At 43.9% G+C, this 25,161-nt stretch overlaps 2 protein-coding genes across 2 annotated transcripts in view; one reads left to right on the top strand and one right to left on the bottom strand.

Annotated features, from left to right (window-relative positions):
• The window catches only part of LOC136655677 (uncharacterized), a 75,925-nt gene extending 74,203 nt beyond the window's left edge, over nt 1-1,722 (bottom strand). Inside the window, exon 1 of the mRNA XM_066632276.1 lies at nt 1,486-1,722. Coding sequence (XP_066488373.1) covers nt 1,486-1,672 — 187 coding nt within the window. The 5' untranslated portion in view covers nt 1,673-1,722. The remainder of the gene's footprint in view (nt 1-1,485) is intronic.
• A 13,932-nt stretch (nt 1,723-15,654) lies between these two features.
• LOC136655473 (fibrinogen gamma chain-like) lies at nt 15,655-24,722 on the top strand. Its single transcript, XM_066631953.1, has 9 exons — nt 15,655-15,811; nt 15,911-15,958; nt 16,241-16,424; nt 16,522-16,615; nt 18,530-18,660; nt 19,721-19,854; nt 19,963-20,147; nt 23,307-23,584; nt 24,278-24,722. The coding sequence occupies exons 1-9, from the start codon at nt 15,755-15,757 to the stop codon at nt 24,472-24,474; spliced, it is 1,308 nt and encodes a 435-aa protein (XP_066488050.1). The 5' UTR covers nt 15,655-15,754; the 3' UTR covers nt 24,475-24,722.
• Nucleotides 24,723-25,161: the final 439 nt, after the last annotated feature.

The following is a 25,161-nucleotide window of genomic DNA, read 5'->3' as shown; positions in this document are numbered from 1 at the left end:
CTTGTTTTCTACATGCACCACTAAGACAGGCACTCATCTATTAATAGGAAGTTAGCAACTTGGACACCATTGTCTTTTTAATGAGAGTAATTAATATGAGATCCATTAATGAGAGTCATTTGTGCATGTCTTCTCCCTCCTAAAAGCTCAGGGAGGTTGAGCTGCCTTACAACAATACTGTGAGCAGGTTAGATGAACATAAGAAGAGCCCATTGTTTACTAAACAATTACTATCATTGTTTAAAGCATATACAGAGTAACCTGTTAAAAGTACAGATCTGTAACATTTCCCCAAATACAGTCCTCAAATACCATGACAGTACCAAGTCTAATAGATTAAAAATAAAATACTGAAATGAATGAGGACCCACCTGAAATTGGCTCGCGACCCACCTGGTGGGTCCTGACCCACAGTTTGAGAAACACTGATCTAGCATTCTGAGATAACCTACTTCTAAAATCAGGAGGTTGCACATACAAATCACAGCTTGTAACCCGTGATGGACTTTTCCTCCAGAAATTTGTCCAATCCCCCTTTAAAGACATCAAGGCAGATGCCACATCCTGTGGCAAGGAGTTCCACGGACTAATTACACACTGGGTAAGAAAGATGGAGAGAGATGGAGAAAGAGCGTGGGAACTTGAAACCAGAAACCTTCAGCTGAAGTCCAGAACTCTTAAACCTTGACAACTGGCTGGTTGAACTGGAAACCCCCAACTGAGCTCGATTCAATACCCGGTGTGCAGGGGAGCCAAATGAGGAAGGGGACACAACACTGCAACTCCCATGGGGCAGGCATGTGAGAGGAAGATTTTTCATGAGTGCGTTTAATGCGGTCCTGGAGAAGGAGGCACACAGTGCCACAAATGACCAACAGGGTGAGGGAGTCTGGCTGCTGGACTCGGTAGTGCAGCTATTTTCGAACTACTGTTGTCATGGCACACTGGTGTGCCGTGAATGGTCTACAGGTGTGCCATGGGAGGTGGGGGGATCATTTATTAGTAGGACCATTGGGGGATGTTAGCCCCTCACCCCGCCAGCAGCATGGTGTGCCTTGTCAGCGGTCAAAAACCTGATGGTGTGCCTTGACCATTTTGGTGCCTTGTCAGAGCCCAATCCTATGCCCTGTCTACTCAGAACTCCGTCCCACTGTAGTCAGTGGAGCTTACTCCCAGGAAAGTGTGCCTAGGCTTGCAGCCTCAGAGCCCAGTCCTATGCATGTCTACTCAGAAGTAAGTCCCACTGTAGTCAATAGGGTTTACTCCCAGGTAAATGTGGACAGGACTGGAACCTCAGCGTGCTGTGAGACAAGAGGGTTGCCAAAAGCTGTGCAGGCTCAGGGGGGAGCCCGTCAGGCGCGGTTGCACGTCAGGCCTGGGGGAAGGGGGCGGCCCTCCCGCGCCCTTCCCAAGGCGCCCGCCTCGAGGGTCCCGGTCAGCCAGCCAGCCAGCAGCAGCAGGAGGAGGAGCGGCCCGCGCTACTACCTGAGGCGGCCGTGTCTCCCCAGAAGCCCGAGGCGCAGCCGATGCGCACGGGGCTCGGCGGAGGGGCGCAGGGCTCGCTGCTCCAGCCGCGGCTGCTTCCCGCCCTCCAGAGCCGAGGGGCGGCCGCAGCTGAGGCGGCCCCTACGGCCGCCGCCGCCCGGCACCCCAACAGCGCTGCGCAGCTCATGGTGTCTCCTCGCAGGCCAGGCGCGGCCTGGGCGGGCTCCTGCGAGGGAAGTGGCGCGGAGGAGGAGGGCGCGCTGTCCTCGCCCGCCTCTCTCGGGCCGCGGCCAAGGCAGCGCCAGCCTCTCCGCGGGAGAGCCCCAAGCCCGCCCTCGTCCTTCCCTTGCGCCTTTCCCGGGCGTGCGGCAGAAGTTCCCTCCTGCAGTGCCGCTCCCTGTCCTGCAGGGCTCCTTTTCTGGCTCTGTAGGGCTCACAGCCCAACCCTATCCACATTTGCCTGGGAGTAGGCCCCCTTGACTATGTGGGGCTTACTTCTGAGTAGACAAGCACAGGATTGAGCTGTGAGGTTGCCATCCTATCCACACTTTTCCCAGGAGTAGGCCCCCTTGACTATAATGGGGCTTATTTCTGAGTAGACATGCCTAGGTTTGAGGTTGCCATCCTAGCCACACTTTAATGGGCTATAATGGGGCTTATTTCTGAGTAGACATGCCTAGGTTTGAGGTTGCCATCCTAGCCACACTTTCCCCAGAAGTAGGCCCCCTAGACTATATGGGGCTTACTTCTGAGTAGACATGCCTAGGTTTGAGCTGTGAGGTTGCCATCCTATCCACACTTTTCCCAGGAGTAGGCCCCCTTGACTATAATGGGGCTTATTTCTGAGTAGACATGCCTAGGTTTGAGGTTGCCATCCTAGCCACACTTTAATGGGCTATAATGGGGCTTATTTCTGAGTAGACATGCCTAGGTTTGAGGTTGCCATCCTAGCCACACTTTCCCCAGAAGTAGGCCCCCTAGACTATATGGGGCTTACTTCTGAGTAGACATGCCTAGGTTTGAGCTGTGAGGTTGCCATCCTATCCACACTTTTCCCATGAGTAGGCCCCCTTGACTATAATGGGGCTTTCTTCTGAGTGGACATAGCTAGAATTGAGCTGTGAAACTTATTTAACAGGTTAAAACAGCATGGAAAGATGCATTTCTCTGAATTCCTGCTTACCGTGGAATGGTTGTACAGAAGTACTCCAGGATGGAAATCCTAGAATCCATTGGAGGGCAGCTTCACCTATTCAATTTCTTCCTGTCACACACTTAAATACAGGGACTCTGCAAGGGAAAATGTGGCATCCCTTTGCACTTTCTAACAGGACCAGCCACAGTTGCAATTCCATATGCACATATGTAGGGCAGGGGCAGATCCAGAGTTTCGGAGGGGAGGCATGAGCACTACGTTAACTTCAGAGCCCAGGAAAACCGGCAGGTAGACCTGGGCTCCCAGTTGAACTTAATGACCTCCATGGCTATTTGCTGGGCAGGTAGACCTAGGCTCCTGCCCAGACTTGGAGCCCAGACCTACCTGCTGACTAGACCAGGGATTTCAGCTGAACTTATGGCCCCCATGGTAGAGGTTTGCTGGGCAGATAGACCTGGCTCCTGCTTGGAGTTGGAGCCCACATCTACCTGCCAGGTAGACCAGGTCTCCCGGTTGAACTGATTTCTGTGGCCATTTTTGGGGGGGTAGACCTGGGCTCCTGCCTAGACATGGAGCCCAGATCTACCCGCTGGGTAGACCTGATCTCCCATTCCAACTCAGCTCATGGGACACCCCACCCAGTGGGCATTCCTCTTTTGCCCGACTTTGCTCCCCATCCCAGTGGGCACCCTTCCCTGCTGGTGTGATAGTTGGGGGGGCATGCACCCATGGCCCCCCCTTGGATCCACCCCTGCCCAGGAGCCAACCTGATTGCATTTAATGAAACTTACTGCTGAACGCTGCATATTACTGATTTAGCAAGGAAAGCTGTTGCCTCAAAGGAGGCAACAGGCAGGGAAAGCATTTGCTACAAAGTGCTGGCAGCTTGCATACAAATGCTTTTCTCTTTTTTTGTATGTATTTGTGTGAATAAATTGCATGATTACAGGTGTATAATAATGATAAAGCAACCATTTTCAATGCAAGACTTTTATGTAGTGATGTCATTTTTTTCATAGGGATGTCATAGTTTTGGGGCAGATCATAAGAAAAAATACAATGAAATTGAAATAACTATCAAGCAAAGGAAAAAAGAAGTCATATTAAATATTTCTGTGAATGAGTTATAACAGACCAGAGATGGGCTAAAGAGTTTTGATGTAGCTGTGTCATCTTTATTGAGTGACTAAACTATTTTTTCCCCCACCTTTCTGCATATTGGGACCCTCAGGTGGCTAACCAATTAAAAACATTCAAAGCAGTGAGCAATCTTTGAAATAAGTTTCAACAGTACTTAGTGTGGAGGTTGCCCTGAAATTCTCATCTCTAGGCTTTATGAAACTTGGAGGAAAGATGAAAAGATGTTCTCAAGCAAAGTTCTGCAGACCACTTACAAGAATCTTCTCTGTACTTAGTTTTCAATTACCTATTTCTAACTGAAAAGTACTGGTAGTTAAAAAGAAACTTCCTCATTTGACCAGCAGGAGGCTGTATTACACCATCTATAAGGGGTTGCCAAACTGCAGGTCCAGAGCCATGTGCCTTATGGAAAAATGTTGGTTGAGCTCCTTTTTGCATCATGATTTCTATAAAAGGTAAATAACACATTTTCAAACTTTGTAATTATTTACCAAGTCTAAACTCAGAGTCCACTGGATTCAAATGTAAGTTTAACATTCATAAGGAATACTGTAAATATAGTTAAGTATTTAAATCTTTCTTAAATATTGCAGCCCCCAAGCATCTCTGCTGTGACTCTCCAGCATCTGAAGTTTATTGTATGTGACTTGTATGTTAAGCAAGTTTGGCCACTCCTGATTTATAACATTCTGGCCTGCACTAAAAATTATCCCATCAACATAATAAGAGCTGGCATTGACAATTTAAGGTAATGCTATTCGGTGTTCAAATTATGGCAGTGGAGAGAGAGAGCGCAGATGAGACATGCCTTGCCTCACCTTTATTTGGTGTAACCACCCTTATGGCTGCTGTTTTTAGATTTGTCTAAAATTAAGGTAGTCAAGAAATTGATCTTATGAGCTTCATTATGGCCCTATGTGCCCTTCCCCACCCATAATTTGACCATTGATGCTGTTTACAATTGTAGAGCATGGAAAATATCAATCATATGAAAAGTTTGTCTTGGGCACAAGCTGTGATTTTGCTTGCTTCTGCCTCTCCAAATTACTTTAGGAGTGATTTTAGTTGCAATCAAAATCAGTTGGAATTATTAATAGAGATGTTTGAACATGGTGTTACTTACTTTACTTAGAAGTAAACCCATTGTGTTCAGTAAGACTTAGGCTGTATTCCTCTCTTACTCACAGGAAACAAACACCTCTAACCTCTTCTAGTGTGGCTAGCAGAACATTCCCTGCTAGCCAGATTGACAAATATTTTTATCAGAAAGGAGATGTAACTGAATTTCCTAGATGTTGCAATTTTAGAATTATTTATTTTTCCAGTTAGTACTTAAATCCAAGTGAATGTCAGTGTTGCCATGAAAAGACAGCAGATGGCAGTCAGCATTTATAACAGAGACAGGTTCCTTCCAAGTTGCTGTCACAAGTTCTACCCAATTATGGCCTTTGGGAATAAGTCATAGGTAGAGCTGCTTCATACCTTCCACTGCTTGTCTGCTGTTTTTGCATAATATTTTATGAATGATGTAGTAGTATTTGCAGTGTTGAGTAAATATTGGCCTTATGCTGTATGTATAATCTTTCTGTAACTAGTTTTTGTCTTACAAATATAGTTGGGATATAGTTCTGATTCTCTCAAAGCCAATGGGAGAGTTTCCACAGATTTCACAAGCATTATGATTTCTCCAAAAGGTAACAATTCTTGTAACCCACAGATTAATGAACTTATTATATATAGTTTCATGATAGCAAACACCTTGGGAACAATTTTGTCAAATAATATTATTGAACTTGGGCCCTTCCAGATGAGGTGTTTAGTACAGGAGATGCTGTTTGTTCATGTTCTTTTTGTGGTTTGTTCACACAGTGTTGAATTCTGTGCACCATCGTTTTGCTGTTCACCCTTACTTTCCCTATGCTTAAGCTGCCACATTTACTAACAGGGAAAATCAGTTACTACATTTTGGAGTGGTACAATAGTACAGTAATTGCAATGTATGGCTCCTTATAAGCACTAGTGAACTAGTTTTTCAGGTGAGACTTTGATGTGATCATTGATGTTTTCATTCATCCCTCTAGCCACATCCCTGAACTGTATCCAGCACAGGTTTGGTGCAGGCTGGGGTGCAACTCAGAGTAAGGGGATTTCATTCCCCTTAACCTGAGAAATGCCACAGGCAGCCCTATGGAGCTACTTGGATCTGTGCCTGCAATTTTGTGCCTGCAGAAATCTGTGCCTACAAATCAGAGTAGCTCATGTAAAGCTGCTCAGGCTAGGAATGGGAGTTAGGATCTGGCCTGCAATGTCGAGGCCAGTCCCACCCCCCCTCCTGGACCCCATCCACTGCCCTCTCCCCTCTCTAAAATGCCCCTCCCCACCTCTGTTCCTTGCTCCCTCCTGCCACCATCTCCCACTCCCTGTGCTGGCTGCACAAACTCACCCTGTCCTGGCCCAGGTCCAGCTCTGCTAGGCCAGCATATGTCTGTGCACTGGCCTAGCCTGCTTCCAAATAGTCACAATCATACTTTACAACACTTTCATGTTGTAACTTGTGCCAGCTCAGGGCAACATTAAGATTGTGCTACCCATGATTTATTCTATTTGAGTGATTTAGTGCCTTTATTTTATTTGAAGAAGAACTGTATTCGTGCTGCCAACTGCTGCTCAGGCCCTCTAGCACATTTTCAGAGGCATAAGAAATGTCCCAAGGAAAGACATGCACAACTTCTGCAAGTGCCCAAAGCTAACTGACTTTAAGTTTCTCACCTGATGAGAAAAAAATGCCTTGGCCTTCTCTTGTGCCTTTAACAACAGTTTAATCTACAAAAATCAGCTGGTGAAATGGAGCATTATTACTTGCCAATTCCTGTGCATCAAGAGGACATTAAAGCATAGCTGTCTGAACTACACAGCTTGCTTTGATTGGTGTGTCAACTTTATGGATCTCTGACGAATTTATGTTGATTGAAAAGCCCTGCATATCTGAAGTAGAAAAGTATAGTATCTTGGTACAGGAACATATTTGCCTCTGGATGCACATCTACAACAGCTGTGGGGAGGGATCTCCCTTGTCATATTGGGGCATAAGCAACAATCAGACAAGTGAATATTTGGCACTGCAGCAAAGGATAGGAAAAACAAAGAACTGGGCAGAGACAGTTATGACTGAAACTGCAAAATAGAACTGAAACTGTGTTCTGGCTGCACTTCCATTCCCACACTAGCTATAGAACAATTTTGTTGTACAGTATTGCAGAAACATGTAAAGTACTTTTTTGAACAAGTCTGTTCAAAATTAAAGTCATATTTCTGACTGCTGCTAATATTGTTTAATATACTGTTACCTAAACACATCTGTCTGTATCACAGCCAACAAATATGTTTTATTTGTAATCTCAGTCTTCTTTACTGCCAGTTCTCAGTGAATCAGTGGTTACAAACAATTGAGTTTGTTGTAGACTCTGTGTCCTCACCTAATTGCAAAGTATTGTACAAATATTTAAGCTGATTATTTATCTACCTGGAGCACATTAGCACATCAGATCTTTGTTTAACAAATGGAGTTCAGTGTTCTTCTGCTCAAGGTAAAGTATACTTCACAATCTCCTTTGAATTAAGAACTGAAAACTAACGTTTAATAAACGAAGCAAAGTTCCTCTAACATTTGTTAGGGCCCAATCCTATCCAATTTTCCAGTGCTGGTGCAGCCATGCCAATGGGGTGTGCACTGCATCCTGCGGTGCTGGGGCAGTCACAGAGGCCTTTTCAAGGTATGGAAACATTTGTTTCCTTACCTCAAGGCTGCATTGTGGCTGCACCAGTGCTGGAAAGTTGGATAGGATTGTGCCCTACATCAGCAGTGCATTATCATCCAGCATTTTAACAGAAAGGGCACAAATTAGCAAAATAAATAAAATCTGACATTGAAAATGTGTCCAAATTTTTTTATTTACGTGTGTAGCCAATTGCTTGTTACATTTCCCTTGGGGCATAAAAATACAGCTGGATAAGCAAATAAAATGTTACAAAGAAGTGTTTAGAACTGTGCATTACAAAAAAATTGTTATTGTCTTATAACATTGTCATAACATTTTTCTCCCTTTTGATCTATTTAAACTGCAGCCCACTGTTCAGCCATATATATTGAATATATATATTCATATATAAACTGTTCAGCCATATATATTGAATAAAGTCCAGGTGCTATTATTATGGGATGAAAACTTGTGTCCTCTGCATTCTGTTAGGTGTTTTGCATGGGTCACAATTTCATCTATTTGCACTATTAGAAGATACATGCAACAATTGCTTGAAACAATGTAGAGGACGTTGATAATGGCCCAGTCCTACTCACCCCCTGCGCCTGCAGAATCCATGTTCTCCTTCACACTGTTACAAAAGCACCACAAAACGCTTTGTGACAGCATCAAGGACAGGTGCACTGACAGAAAAGCTGGGCCTTCCCGCTGGCGCCAGGGCAGCAGGGATGCCCACTGGCCAGTTAGCACCAATTACCCCATGAAGGGAAACATCTGGAGGAATGAAGGATCCTATGAATTTCTCTCACAGAATAAAAGTTATGGTCAGCCTTCCTATGTAAATCACGTTGCTTCTACATGACTCAAATCTGGGAGTCTCTGAGAAAGATGGTATATAAATACTGTAATAACACAGGCCTACAAAATTGAGGGTCAGAAAAGTTTTTCCCAAACTTTATGGTGGTTTGATATGAATTTGGGATGCCGATTCCAAAAATGGCATCCGTTTTGCCCTATCACATCTAGTTTTGGTGATATAGTATAGCCTCATTAGTGAATGGTTCAAGCAGCTTCCTCATGGGCTTCTTCGGATGCCATTTTTGAATCAGTACCCCATATACACCCAGGAATTGGTGTAACATTTAAGGAAGCAAAATGTGCGTTGGCCTTTGTAATAAATGTCACCAAACAGGAAATTCTCCCTTCATATTTAATAACTTATACAGTGTTTCTCAAACAGTGGGTTGGGATCCACTAGGTGGGTCACAAACCAATTTCAAGTGAACCCCCATTCATTTCAATGTGTATTTTATTTTTAATCTATTAGACTTGATGCTACCATGGTATTTGACTGCATCTGGGGAAATGTTACAGATCTGTACTTTTAAGTGGCTACACTTATAACATTAAGGGCACAATCCTAACCAGGTCTACTCAGAAGTAAGTCCTATTTTGTTCAATGGGAAGTCCTATTTTGTTCTCAGGAAAGTGTGGTTAGGATTGCCGCCTAAAACAATCTGCCTTGTTTAGACTATGGTTGCAAAGGAAGCCCTTTGATATTTAACTTGTCCCACAGATGCAGTGAATCGCAGAACTGTGCAATATTTATGCCAGTTAAAGATGGCAACCCTAGTGTCACTCTTCTTATCACAAAACTGACTAAGCCACGTGTGCTAATAATTTGAAAGCACAATGTTTCTGTCGCAGTTTCTCTCCCTCCTTTTAGATAGGGATGATGGTGGACTTTCATGCTTATCAGCAATTGTGTTCAATATTAGAAGAATGAGAGGGAAATAACACTAGGGATGAAAATGGCTGTCATATTCTCCACCCAATTCATCACCAAACTGTGACCAAAACCCTAGTGCAGCTCTTTTACAGATGACTGAATTAAGAACCAAGCTGCTGTGCTGGTGAGCTGTAGTGATCTATGTCAGGGGTGCCCAAACCCCGGCCCTGGGGCCACTTGCAACCCTCGAGGCCTCTCAATGCGGCCCTCAGGGAACCCCCAGTCTCCAATGAGCCTCTGGCCCTCCGGAGACTTGTTGCAGCCCGCACTGGCCCAACGCAACTGCTCTCAAAGTGAGGGTGACTGTTTGACCTCTCGCGTGAGCTGTGGGTTGAGGGCTCCCTCCACTGCTTACTTTTTCATGTCTGTGATGCAGTAGCAGCAGCAAAGAAAAGGCCAGCCTTGCTTTGTGCAAGGCCTTGTATAGGCCTTGAGCTATTACAAGACCTTTATGCATTAATATAAGTCAGGGGTGCCCAAACCCCGGCCCTGGGGCCACTTGCAGCCCTCAAGGCCTTTCAATGCGGCCCTCGGGGAGCCCCCGGTCTTCAATGAGCCTCTGGCCCTCAGGAGATTTGTTGAAGCCCACACTGGCCTGATGCAACTGCTCTCAGCATGAGGGCGACTGTATGACCTCTTGCATGAGCTGTGGGATGAGGGCTCCCTCCACTGCTTGTTGTTTCACATCTGTGATGCAGTGGTGGCAGCAAAGGAAAGACCAGCCTTGCTTTGTGCAAAGCCTTTTATAGGCCTTGAGCTATTGCAAGAGCTTAATTCATTCATATAAGTTCATCTTTAATATATTCATTTATGTAAACTTATGTAAATTTATTTAAATTTTAAATGTAAATTTTTTTCCCTGGCCCCCGACATAGTGTCAGAGAGCTGATGTGGCCCTCCTGCCAAAAACTTTGGACACCCCTGATCTACGTCATTAGAAGCCACCTGCAAAATGCTAGAGAGGTACAAATTAAAAGGAGCTTGCGTGAAATTACAATAACATTTTCATTCACATAACTTCCTGGCTAGGCCAATTGGTTCAAAGCCATGGAGACCAGTACAGGCTTTGAGCCCATCTCCAAATGTAGTTTACAGCTTAGGCTTCATGTATACAGTGCTGTCCACTATGTACTGCTTAGATTCCATAATTGATGTGATATGCCAAGGCTGATACATAGACTTTATTTCAATGTTCCAAAAGTGTCTTTACTTATCCATGTTTCAGCAACTGCATTGTAAACATTGAGACATTCCCAGATGTTTCTAAAAATTGTTCAATTCAACGGGAAAGTTTGGGTAACTTACAGTGTTCCTTTTGAAGAAAAAGCTAACAGAGATTGAGTCAAACATATTTACAAATACGATAAAAAGTCTGTGATTTATAAACTTTTGAACTAACTGGCCAATTCTTTGAAAACTAAACAACTAATTTCACCTTTCTTATCAGGCTGAGAAAGGGACACAAGGACCTGGACTTAAGAAATTTTCTTTCTATCTCTGTGTGCATTAATCATTCAGAGTGCCTTGAGAAACCAGTTAAATAACCACAGTAAGGGTCAAAATTGCTCAACTGAACAGGCAAAGAGATTCACTGTGACCTCTAAAAGTGAATTGTCCATTATTTTCCAAAATATCATTCATTTTCTAAAGCAGGGGTGTCCAAAGTTTTTGGCAGGAGGGCCACATCATCTCTCAGATGCTGTGTTGGGGGGCCATGGAAAAAAGAATTAATTTACATTTAATATTTGAATAAATTTACATAAATGAATATTTTAAAGATGAACTTATATGGTTGAATGAAGGTCTTGCAATAGCTCAAGGCCTCTAAAAGGCCTTGCACAAAGCAAGGCTGGCCTTTGCTGCCGCTACTGCATCACAGATGTGAAACAACAAGCAGTGGAGGGAGCCCTTAACCCACAGCTCACACGAGAGGTCAAACAGTCACCCTCACACTGAGAGCAGTTGCGTCGGGCCAGTGTGGGCTCCAACAAATCTCTGGAGGGCCAGAGGCTCATTGGAGACTGGGGGCTCCCTGAGGGCCGCATTGAGAGGCCTTGAGGGCCGCAAGTGGCCCCAGGGCCGGGGTTTGGGCACCCCTGTTATAAAGGATTGTTGTCTCCATAAGGATAATGAGTAAAACAACCAAAAAATCTTAAGGACAAAATTAATGGCTCTTGGAATCTTCATTCAAAGGAAAGACAAAATCATTTGTTTTGCTCCTCTCGTACTCTGCAATCAACATAGCAACAAATTCTTCTTTCAGGGGAAAAACAATACCTTGGTTTTTATAAATGCTTCCTCAAGGTGAAAGAGTAATAAAACAGAAGAATTGGCTACTCAGACCCAAATCTATGTAATAACAGTACTTAATACAATATTTGTGCAGCGCTTTCTGATGTACAGAGTGCTTTATGTGTACTTGCTTGATGTCATCTTTGCAACAATCCAATAAAGTATTATAATCCCCCTATGTAAGGCTGCCTGTTAAGTTTATGGCAGATTTGAACTAACTGAGCCTCGGATTCCTAGCCCAGTTATTTACAGTGCAAGTCTAGGCGTGTCTATTCTGAAGTAAATCCCACTGGGTTCAATGAGACTTACTCCCAGGTAAGTGGGTATAAAAGTGCAGCCTTAGACACTATCAGCCCAATCCTAACTAACTTTTTGGTGCTGTTGCAGCCTTGCCAATGGGACATGTACTGCATCCTATAGTGGAAGTGCAGTCACGGAGGCCACAGGTGCAGTCATGGAAGTGCAGCCACCCCACTGCACAGTCAACCCCATGGTGACTGCACAACCTCAGGGCTGCATTGTGGCTGCATCAACACTGGAAAGTTGATTAGGATTGGGCTGTTAGTTGCATCAGTTCTCATCAGCCAAGCTGGGGCATGGCAATGTGTGGACAGCAATGTAGGAGTGTAACACTTTCTTTGACAGAATGTCTCACTGGTTGTAGTTGGTGATAAGAGATTTGAAAATAATATCTGAGAAGCTGCACTAAGTTGAGGCTGCTTCAACCATTCAAGGGTTTTTGACATGAACACTGAAGGTGCTTTAGACATACACCTAAACATGATACATATCATGGATTGAAACACATATGCTTGTCCCAGTTAGGTATGTGTGTCATACAGGTTCATTCACCAGGAAGCCTAGAGTAGTTGCTCCTCTGATTGAGAGTAAAATCACTGGTAAGCCTGGGTTTTCACTGCGTAATTCGTGAACTGGCACAAATGTGGTTAGGATTTTTCAATGTTATTTTTGCCCCAGGATGCGTTACAGCACTTTATTTTTACATACGTTCTTAAACCTCATTTGCCATTGTGTTGCCCATTCACATGTTTCAGAGAGATCTTTTTGGAGTTCTTCACAGTTTGTCTCGAAAAAATGGTGTCATCCACAACTTGATAAGTTCTCTGTGCACCCCTTACTCTGAATCATTTAGGAATACATTTAATAGCGCTGGTATTAATATATATCCTGGGGAGGGAACTCCACTATTTTCCTTAGTCCACTGTAAGAACGTGATATGCACGTTGGGGGAAAAATACCAGGCAAATCTCTAACAAAAACCCGACGGGCAGACTTCCCTCAAATGAGGAGGCTGGTTAGAAGGAGGTTGAAAGGGAGAGTAAAAAGAGTCCAATCTCTCCAGAGTGCATGTAGGCTGTTTAAAACAACAGTAATAGAGGCCCAGCAGAGGTGTATACCGCAAAGAAAGAAGGATTCCACTAAATCCAGGAGGGTGCCCGCATGTCTAACCAGCCAAGTTAGAGAGGCTGTGAAGGGCAAGGAAGCTTCCTTCCGTAAATGGAAGTCTTGCCCTAATGAGGAGAATAAAAAGGAACATAAACTGTGGCAAAAGAAATGTAAGAAGGTGATATGGGAGGCCAAGAGAGACTGAGGAACGCATGGCCAGCAACATTAAGGGGAATAATAAAAGCTTCTTCAAATCTGTTAGAAGCAGGAAACCCGCCAGAGAAGCGGTTGGCCCTCTGGATGGTGAGGGAGAGAAAGGGGAGATAAAAGGAGACTTAGAGATGGCAGAGAAATTAAATGAGTTCTTTGCATCTGTCTTCACGGCAGAGGACCTCGGGCAGATACCGCTGCCCGAATGGCCCCTCCTGACTGAGGAGTTAAGTCAGATAGAGGTTAAAAGAGAAGATGTTTCAGACCTCATTGATAAATTAAAGATCAATAATTCCCCGGGCCCTGATGGCATCCACCCAAGAGTTATTAAGGAATTGAAGAATGAAGTTGCTGATCTCTTGACTAAGATATGCAACTTGTCCCTCAAAACAGCCACGGTGCCGGAAGATTGGAGGATAGCAAATGTCACACCTATCTTTAAAAAGGGAAAGGGGGGGGGGACCTGGGAAACTATAGCCCGGTCAGCCTAACATCTATACCGGGTAAGATGGTGGAATGCCTCATCAAAGATAGAATCTCAAAACACATAGACGAACAGGCCTTGCTGAGGGAGAATCAGCATGGCTTCTGTAAGGGTAAGTCTTGCCTCACGAACCTTATAGAATTCCTTGAAAAGGTCAACAGGCATGTGGATGCGGGAGAACCCATGAACATTATATATCTGGACTTTCAGAAGGTGTTCGACACGGTCCCTCACCAAAGGCTACTGAAAAACTCCACAGTCAGGGAATTAGAGGACAGGTCCTCTCATGGATTGAGAACTGGTTGGAGGCCAGGAAGCAGAGAGTGGGTGTCAATGGGCAATTTTCACAATGGAGAGAGGTGAAAAGTGGTGTGCCCCAAGGATCTGTCCTGGGACCGGTGCTTTTCAACCTCCTCATAAATGACCTGGAGACAGGGTTGAGCAGTGAGGTGGCAAAGTTTGCGGACGACACCAAACTTTTCCAAGTGGTGGAGACCAGAAGTGATTGTGAGGAGCTCCAGAAGGATCTCTCCAGACTGGCAGAATGGGCAGCAAAATGGCAGATGCGCTTCAATGTCAGTAAGTGTAAGGTCATGCACATTGGGGCAAAAAATCAAAACTTTAGATATAGGCTGATGGGTTCTGAGCTGTCTGTGACAGATCAGGAGAGAGATCTTGGGGTGGTGGTGGACAGGTCGATGAAAGTGTCGACCCAATGTGCGGCGGCAGTGAAGAAGGCCAATTCTATGCTTGGGATCATTAGGAAAGGTATTGAGAACAAAACAGCTAATATTATAATGCCGTTGTACAAATCTATGGTAAGGCCACACCTGGAGTATTGTGTCCAGTTCTGGCTGTCGCATCTCAAAAAAGACATAGTGGAAATGGAAAAGGTGCAAAAGAGAGCAACTAAGATGATTGCAGGGCTGGGGCACCTTCCTTATGAGGGAAGGCTATGGCGTTTGGGCCTCTTCAGCCTAGAAAAGAGACGCCTGAGGGGGGACATGATTGAGACATACAAAATTATGCAGGGGATGGACAGAGTGGATAGGGAGATGCTCTTTACACTTTCACATAACACCAGAACCAGGGGGACATCCACTAAAATTGAGTGTTGGGAGAGTTAGAACAGACAAGAGAAAATATTTCTTTACTCAGTGTGTGGTTGGTCTGTGGAACTCCTTGCCACAGGATGTGGTGACAGCGACTGGCCTGGACACCTTTAAAAGGCGATTGGAGAAGTTTCTGGAGGAAAAATCTATTACGGGGTACAAGCCATGATGTGTGTGCACAATCTCCTGATTTTGGAGGTGGGCTATGTCAGAATGCCAGATGCAAGGGATGGCACCAGGATGAGGTCTCTTGTTATCTGGTGTGCTCCCTGGGGCATTTGGTGGGCCGCTGTGAGATACAGGAAGCTGGACTAGATGGGCCTATGGCCTGATCCAGTGGGGCGGTTCTTATGTTAAGAACTGTCAGCTTATCCCTATCCTTGTTCCTGGGGGCCCAATCTTGTACAATACAGAGTCGAGTTGCTTCCCTAAAGCTGCAATAAACCCCAGGGTGGAAGCTTTCTTTTGTGACTTCAGATACAGGTTTCAGGAAGGTGCTCTCCTTGAGACCTTTGCTTGTGTTCATTCAGGTCCTGGGGCAACACAGGTCAGGTTCCTTGCAAATGGTTACTGGAAGTGATTGCACAATAGGGCAGCTTGTCAATCTACACTTTTTTTGTTTTTGCTGCAAAGGAGGACTTGTGGAGGTGGTTGATGGGTGAGAAATACATTGGTGTTAAAAACGGGAAGAAAGGAACCAACAAAATCCTGCACATATTCCCACAAAGTCAATAAGAGAGTGCCCTCCCCCTACCACGTCATTGCCTGTTTACACTGTGCCCACTCAGTGTGTTCCACCTGATCTCTTAAGCTGTGGCCGCAGTTCAGAGAGGAAGATCAGATCTCTGGAGCTCACAAAGCTGCACAGATTAAGCACTGCCTCTTTGGTGCTTGGAAGCGCACGGAGCAATAGACACAATGAAACCAAAGTTCAACATCTGGCTTCTGCCTTTGCTCTTTTCAGCTTGCACTGCAGTAAGTGTAACTGGGCAGGGTGATCAAATGTTAAAGGAGTGACTAAATCCCTGAAATAGCAAAATCACTGATGGTGCTGTTTTATCATTTCTCACTTAGTATGTTCCTGTTACCCGAGATAACTGCTGCATCTTGGATCAGCGATTTGTAAGTCAATGTCTATTCTTGAACTGTATAGAATTATGGTTATTACTGGCAGATTACTGCCAGTAAACATTACTAATGTGAAACAGTTATTAAATATTATGCTGCCATTCTGTGCATACTTACCTGGTAGTAAGTCCCATTGGCCATAATGGGACTAACTTCTGAGTAGACATTCATAGGATTGGACTCAATGGCTGCATGTGCAGGGAAGGAGCAGTTCCATAGTGTGACTATTAAAAATTTTTATTGTTGAAATAGAGTAAATGTTCTCTTTTTCTTTAGGGAAGCTATTGCCCTACCACGTGTGGCATTGCAGATTTCCTGAATAAATATCATCCCGAGGTGGATCGAGAGCTCCAAATCATTGAACGACTTCTAGATCAAATCTCAAATGCGTCATTCTCAACAGAGCAGTTGATCCGTCAGATCCGACTAGGGCACATCACAACTCCTACGGCTCAGCAAAGTGAGAAAACAAAAGTCACTACAGTGCAATTTTCGTTTACTTCCCATCTAATGATGATCTTAATAACATTTTGTACACTTCTGTGCCTGTTCTACAGATGCTCTTCCAGGCTATACTCAAAAGTCTAGAGAAATCATTGATGAAATCATCAGATATGAAAACACTGTTGCAGACCATGAAAGTACAATACAGTATGTATTTTCTACTTTTTGCTTCTGATATTTGCTATATTTGGCTATATTTGCTTTGCTTTACTATTTCCCATCTAATTTTTTCTTCTCATAAATTCTTTAGGTGTCTAAAAGAAAACATTTGTGTATCTGCAACTTGCTTCTGCATAAGCAGACAAATTACTTCACCTTAGTGTTTTTTTAAAATATCCAAAGAAGTCATCTACCTGGTTATTATCCTATGCACATTTACGAGGGAGCAGGCCCCACTGAACACCATAGGACTTACTTTTGAGTAAACATGATTAGACTAGGCTGCACCAGAAGCTTCTCAAAAACACATTTTAACCTATCTATTAGATAAATTAGTTTGGATTTCAAAACTGTAGTTAATCATTTATTGTTTACTTAGATTTTTATACAGATTTCCCCTGGGCAAGAAGAAGAATCTTTTATTACGGTCACTGACCCCCTGCCCAAGAGTTAAGGGTGAAGGTCAATGAAAATGCACAGTGATGGGTCCCAGACACTGATCTCTCCTTTATTTTACTTAAATAATCATTGGCTATACAGTGGTTCCCAAACCTTTTAGCACTGGGCTTCACTTTACCAACCACTCAAGCCTCTGTGGCTATAATGGTGATGGGACAGCAGAGCTCCCCCCAAGTAGCAGTTTGTTTAACCCTTGATGCACATAGCCTAATCTGCCTTGTTCCATGACCCATCAAAAATTGGGTTGTGACCTACTGGTGGGCCATGGACCAACAGTTTGGGAATTGCTGGGTTGCTAACAGCATAAACCACAGAGATAGAGCAAGCTAACAAAAAAATTAAAATATTAGGCAATAGAATAAAATTTGTAAAACAGAACAGCAGTCAAGCATTTAAAATTACTGTAGTTTAATACATTATTAGGCAGTTAAGAATGCCACACACCTGCTCCCCCACCACAATCCCGCTAGAAAATATACATTTGTACTGCATATTGAAAGGCAAGTAAAGATTAGGCCAGGTAGACATATCTCAGGACAGTGTCCCATTGATGCCACAACAGAAATGGCTCTGTTATTATTTGATTACTCATTATACACAGCACTACCTGATTTTGATGGAAATTTAGGCACCTCACTAGACTGTACATAAGAACATAAAAAGAGCCCTGCTGGATCAGGCCAAAGGCCCATCTAGTCCAGCTTCCTGTATCTCACAGTGGCCCACCAAATGCTCCAGGAAGCACACAAGACAACAAGCACAACCTGCGTCCTGATGCCCTCCCCTGCATCTGGCAATCAGAGGCAGCTTGCCTCTAAAACCAAGAGCGTCCACATACCTACTATGAATTGTAACCCGTAACAGTAGGTCCCCGGATGCAAATAAATGATAGAGGGGGTGCAGATAGATCGATAGATAGGAGAGGGGAAGGGTGGATGGATGGAAGAAGGGCAGAAGGTAAACCTGGATCATGCCCCTCAGTAAGGAGAGTAGGGACTTGAATACTTGGCTTAATTGAATGAGGGGCCCCCAGAGACATGGGCAGTGGTAGTAACTGGAACATACTTTTGAGTTAATGTTGTCCTCTAGTATACTTTTTTATTTATTTGGGAGAGTTTTAATTACACCTTTCAATTTTTGTGTATATGTATATATAAACTGTTGCAACCCACTCCAAGAGTTGAGGATGAAGTCAGCTTATTTTAGTGATGTAGCTGTGTAAGTTTCAAAGTAAACATGTAACAGGAGAACAAAAACAAACTCTACTGAAGACATTTAAAGGTTATTTTCATTGTATATTTTTAGTGGGGCATCACCTCATAATTTACAGCACTGTGTACATGGACCTATATACAGTTTAACACACCAGAGTTGCTTTGAAAAGTCTACAGATTCAAGGATTATTCCACCACATCTATATGGTGTTTAATTTGTAATCTCCAGGCAACTGACAGACATACTGGTATCAAACAATAACAAGATTATGCAATTAAAGCAAAAGATTGCTCAGCTCGAGGCACAATGTCAGAATCCCTGCAGGGACACTGTCCAGATACAGGACTTAACCGGAAGAGGTAAGAATGTCTTTGAATCAATCCTGTGTGATTTTATTTATTTATTTATTTATTTATTTATTTATTTATTCACATGTTTATACTGCCCTTCCCCCAAGGAACTCAAGCTGGTGTACATAATTCTTTCTGTCTTTTTGTCTTCCCAACAACCCTGTGAGGTAAGTGAGGCTGAGAGATAGTGACTGGCCCAAAGTCACCCAGGAAACTTTATGGCTGAGCAAGGATTTGAACCGTAGATTTTTCAGGTCTACGTCCAACTCCCAAACTACTGACTACACCGTCTTGGTTGTCCTGCCCAGTGGCATCTCTGTATCTAACTGCCTTATCCTGTGGGCCTACTACACCACCATAACTCGAGTTCTGGCAGCACAATGCGCTTTACAAGTTTGCAAAAGGTGACACACCATTTTGTACACTTTTTGTGCATTTTGTACAATGCGCCACTGCCATTACTCAAAGTAAGGAAATCATTCTGATATTTTCATTTTGTTTCTATCTTGTTCATGTTCATGCTAAGTTGAAACTGTCAATTAAAAACTTGATTTTAAAATGTAATAGCATCTGGTTTGTAGGAGAATTTAGGAAAGGGCATCTTGCCCTGAGTTCATTGCCAGCTGTCAGCGGTCCTAGAATCAAATGCCAGTTTATTCAAGCAAGGCAAGGCAAAGCTATTGCTAGTCAGATGAGATTGCCAAGACTGAAAAGTCAAGCCTGGAGCAACTGTTCTATGGAGCCAGCCAGCCCTATTGACTCTTCAAGTTAACTGGGTTGAAGAGCTGCAATATGGGTTCTATCTATTATGTGGATGGTCATTCAGCTGCAGTGGACTGATAGCGCCATTGGCCTTGAAGCTATCATGGTGGTACAGGGAGTAAAGTGAGCTCTGATGCAAGAGTCCTTGGTTTGAGACCCCCAATATCTTATACTTGAGTTCAAATACCTGCTCAGCCACAGGGAAGGTTCCAAATGTAACCTTGTTTCGTTAAACTCTTGCAGTCTTGTTTAGTTAAAATGTGAAGGTGGGGAACGATTGAACATTGGTCTTGTTTGTTTGTTTTAGATTGTCAAGATATTGCAAATAAAGGTGCCAGACAAAGTGGTCTCTATTTCATCAAGCCTGCCAAAGCCAAAGAGCAGTTTCTGGTCTATTGTGAAATTGATACTCTGGGCAACGGGTGGACAGTTTTTCAGAGGGTACGTCAGCAGTAAATTAAATCTCTGGCAAGAAATGCATTGCCCACAATGAATACTCAGCTCATTAATCTTTCCTCTCATCCCTTTTTCTGTCCAATCTATTATCAGAGGCTTGATGGGAGTGAAAATTTTAACAAGAACTGGATTCAGTACAAGGAAGGTTTTGGACACCTGTCACCAAATGACCAGACAGAGTTTTGGCTGGGAAATGAGAAGGTTCATTTAATAACTACTCAGTCTGCTATTCCATATGCCTTGAGAATAGAGCTGGAGGACTGGAGTGGCCAGAAAAGGTATTCTATGAATTACATTTCTTCAGTAATATGGCAGATATGTGTTGGCATCCTTCAGTCTCGAAAGACTATGGTATCACGCTCTGAATAGTGGTTCTGGAACAGAGTGTCCTCTCCAGTGCGCGAAGCCTGGGTAAAGTAGATATGGAGGATAGACTGTTACCCATGCAGCAAATCCCCCCTCTCCACGTCGCTGGAATGGTCCAATGGAAAGGCAGAGGCCAATACGGTTGGTTCCAGCGGTGTCGCAGGAGTTGCCAGAACGTGACTGTGTTCAGCCATGAACTGCCTCAGGGACTCCGGCTCCGGATTTTGCCTCGAGGTTGACTCCTGAAGCCTTTTCCATAACTGGATGTAGCCACAAGGCAGTGGAGGTTTGGGATCAGAGTTTTCCTCCTCTCAGATGAGCTGCCTTCCCAGCCTGACGAGTCCCATCTACCCGGTGGCTGTTTAGTCGCCTTTTACGACAAGTACAGCCAAACTGAGGGCCTATTCTTATCCCCAGCCCCCAGGGGATAATATGGCAGAGACCTTCTGACAATCTACTGTAGCTTCCCACATGCTCCTGTGAACAAAATGTGTCTCATTACTCATATGCACTTCTAGATACTTCACTAAACCCCTAACTACTGTTCATGTTCTCAATTCCCTTTCTAAGGTGCACAGTGAAACCCTGAGTATTGTGCAACTGCTCATCATGTGCTCCATGAGGTTAGGGTTAGGAGAGGTAGTGACAATGGAAGCAGTGGCAATTCAATCTGCAGCATCTCAGAATCAGGGTTGTCCAGCGGCTGCAAGGCAAGTGAAGGAGATGAGGGGAAGCTGGAAGGAAAAGCAACACCTTTTGGGGCACAGGAGAAATGATGGTGTTGGAAGCTGGGCTGGAAGAGTTTTGTGAGGAAAGACAATAGTGATTGTTGCAGGAGCTTTGCTGGGAGGAAGGAACTTTACTGACAGGGATTGCGTGTCTTGTGACCCTTTGTTAGAGTGGAGGACCACAGCAGCACAGGCTACGCATATTCTAGCTTTCTGCAGAATGACCATTTTGTTACTGACCTCTGAGCCTAAGAACTCTGGCCATCCAAAGCTGACATTGTTCAGTAGCCAAATGGTAGGGTTTGACCCAGGCAATTCAGGCTTTTATTGCTTTCTTCTCATTTAACCCCATGACTTTAGGTCAACATCTACAAATTGCACTCTCCTCTGGCCAACATCTGGCTAGTCTATTGTGCTATACAGCCTTCTCTCCCTCTCCTATATCCAACACACGTTGTCATTAGCCACCCTTAAAACAGTTGACTTTTTCAGAGTCTACTGCCCAATTCAGCGTTTCCATTTCAGAATGTAATGGATTCTGCAAAATTATTTTCCTGATTTCTCTTATTCTACCTGATGTTGTTCTGAGAATCCAAGATTTATAACAATGCATCATGCAAATGATGCCACCAAATATAGGCATGTGCCGCTTAACAAGTTCGCTTAATGACAGACCGCATATATGACTATGGTCAAAGCACAATAAAGATGCTCTTAATGAGGTAATTGCATCTCCCATAGCCTGCAGCAGAGTGGACAACAGAGAGGTTACACAACAGAGAGGTTCTTAATGCAAAGAAGAGGAAATATATCTCCAGTAGCCTGTGCAGCCAGTTTGTGTCTGTTAGGGAGTGTCTGTTTATGTAACAAAGGCAATAGATTGGACTGAATGTTCATTTAATGACCTAATTACATAACAACGGGGATCAGAGAACATATCCCCATTGTTAAGTGGTGCACACCTGTAAGTGGCTAGTTAATTCAAATCAATATGTGAAAAGCATTGCCCGTTCCACACTATTTCTTGGCCCCTGTTGCCATGTTCAACTCTTTTTCTTGTCTCTTAGCACCTTGCCCCTTCGCTTCCACAAGTCCTGAGATGGCTTCTCAGTCTTCAACCTGCCCTGCAAAGCTATTCTCTATGGTGTCTGCAAAGTTCTAATTACACTAGAATTACAAGTTTACCTTCCCTTGTGGAAACTTGACTGCAAGTATTCAGTCAGTGTATTAATGTTCATTGATACACCAGCTTGGTCAATTGACTGCAGAGGCCTAACTACATAAGCACAATACAATATAGAAAGTTGCTCTTTCCAGACTAGATGTGTCTGCCAAAGTAATTGCCTGCCAAAGTAGCATGCAAATACATGCTTTTGACTCTAGATTTTTTTTTTCTTTTTAAACAGTTAGTGGAGCACATGAAATGCCCCCAGACTGTGGCAGGGGATGGATGGGGGACGTGAGCACTGAGTGCACAGGAGGGTGCACAATTTGTGTTAGGAACTATGATGACAATTATGTACTAAAGCCCCTCCCCCATCCTCCATGGTTTTGAACCATTTTGTACATTCACTTTTTTTGTTTAAAAAGGAAAACAAAAATACAGGATCATAAGCACACATTTGGGTGCATGTCTAAAACAGAGATATCTCCAGAGTATATGGCACTATAACTATGTAGCACTATGTAGTTGTGCCTCTCCTACATAGCAGGGAGAAGCTGTAGCTCAGTGGTGTTGCTTTACTTTACATGCAGAAGATCCCAGGTTCAGTCTCTGATATCTTCATTTAGGGAAAAAACTTCCTGTCTGAAATCCTGGAAAGCAGTTGGCAGAACTGAGCTAGATGGATCAATGGTCTGACTGAGTGTAAGGCAGCTTCCTGAGTTTCAGTAGAAAATGGCAAGGCCAGTGACAGGTTCTAGTACTTTTTTCTTTGTTGACACAACGTTGGAGAATATTACTGTGTAATTACAGTGTGTGCATGTATTTGAGTGTGTGTCTGTGTGAGACTCAGCATGCAGGACCACTTACCCTAAAAAGCAGTAGTTTACTTCAATAGTAACTTCAGCAATTAAATATTTTTCTTCTGTGCTATCTGCCTTATTAAGTAGCAGACTAGTTCTGTTGATATAGACATCTCCAGAGATAAACTTCTTGCCTATTGATGGTGGAGTAAATTGCTGCCATTTTAGGGGGTGGGGTAGCAAAAATAGTCCGTTCCTATATTTGAACTACTTTCATCCTGCATTACAATTGATCATGTCTGGGCAATCAAAAGTAACAAAAAATGAACATTTCTAAATTATGGGATGTTTTCAACTTTTCCTTTTCTTTTTAATTAGCCATGCAGATTATGCCCACTTCAGACTGGGAGCTGAAGCGGATAAGTATCGCCTGACCTATGCCTTCTTTTCCGGGGGTGAAGCTGGAGATGCCTTTGATGGCTTTAATTTTGGGGATGATCCAAGCGACAAAATCTTTACCTCCCACAATGGCATGCAGTTCAGCACACCTGAAAGTGACAATGATAAATATGAAGGCAACTGTGCTGAACAGGATGGGTCCGGATGGTGGATGAACAGATGCCATGCCGGTCACCTCAATGGCAAATATTATCAAGGTAATAATATGAACTGTATAAACCGTCCTGAGTACTTACAGCACAATCCTATGCATATCTACTCAAAAGTAAGTCCTATTGTGTTTAATGGGGCTTACTTCCAGGAAAGTCTGTATAGCATTGCAGCCTTAGGACCCAATCCGATCCAACTTTCCAGCACCAGTGCAGCCGCAATGCAGCCCCAAGGTAAGGGAACAAATGTTCCCATACCTTGAGGAGGCCTCTGTGACTGCTTCTCCAACACAGGAAGCGAAGCATACTCTATTGGCACAGCAGCTCTATTGGCACTGGAAAATGGGATAGGATTGGGCCCTTAGATATTATTAGGCCCCTAGAGAGGAGGCCTAACTCCAAGTTACCCCACCTCCTGAAGTCAGACAGGTTTGCTGTGAGAAGCAGAGCCTTTGGCACCACTATGCCAGTGCTGGAAAGTTGGTTAGGATCTGGGACTTACTCTCATTGCATATTCTGGGCTGGCAGGGGATGGGATTGGGCAATTAGCATACTTTCTAAAGAATTAGTTCCACTGAATTCAGTGGAACATACTTAGGACAGACTAAGGAAATGTTGAAATAAATTCTGGAGACAAGAAACATAGGAATGTCAAACATAGTTTAAACTATACAAATATCATCCTTATATCAATATCATAATAAAAGCCCTGTAGTCAGTATGATGTTCCTTGCATTTCAGGTGGTACTTACACTGAGAAAGATGCAGGTCCAGCTGGATATGACAATGGAATTATCTGGGCAACCTGGCGTAGTCGGTGGTATTCCATGAAGAAAACGACAATGAAAATAATTCCATTCACCAGACTTGCAATAGCAGATGGACAACAGATTGGAGGAGTGAAGCAGGTTGGAGCAGGAGACCGAGGAGACATTTAGAAAGATAATAAAGCTCACCACAAATATGGTCAATAACAACTTTGCACCTGAACAAACTGTCTGCATTTTCCTTGGCTCTTATAGAAAAATGTTCTCAGTTTTACCAGTATTTAATGTTGCCTGCACTTATTTGTGTGGCTAAGGGCCCAATCCTATCCAACTTTCCAGGGCTGATGTAGCCGTGTGAATGGGGTGTGCACTGCATTCTGCAGTGGCTGGTAGTCAGAGTGGCAGGGCCTAGGAGAGGGGGGTAATTTGTACCCGGGCCCAGGGTCAGACAGGGGGCCCAGGAGTCAAAGGAGGAGGCCCCCAAAGTTCCTGGGATCTGACATTTTCCTGTCTCACCTGAACTTGCTGCCTGCCATGATGCTGGAGGCACAACCGCGGGCATGAAGTAGCAACAGCTGCTGCAAGCCATACACACCAGGCCCAGGCATGCATCCAAGACCCTCCTTAACACAGTGTCAAATCTGGGAGGAAACCGACCTGCTACAGTAGCTCTTTAACTTGAGGATCCGCTTACTATGAAGGAGTGTATAGGAGATCAGGGACACAGCTGCAAGACTACAGCTGCTGCAGAAGTTCACTTTGGTGCATAGGACACTGTCCATTCTAGTGTGAGCCCAGATATCAAGATGTTAATTTTATGCAATGGATTTTCTATATTGCAAAGGTTTTAGAGAGACA

This window comes from Tiliqua scincoides, chromosome 6 (genome assembly GCF_035046505.1).
Source record: "Tiliqua scincoides isolate rTilSci1 chromosome 6, rTilSci1.hap2, whole genome shotgun sequence".
NCBI classification, from domain to species: Eukaryota; Metazoa; Chordata; class Lepidosauria; order Squamata; family Scincidae; genus Tiliqua; species Tiliqua scincoides.
This window is presented reverse-complemented; position numbering and strand designations above follow the sequence as displayed.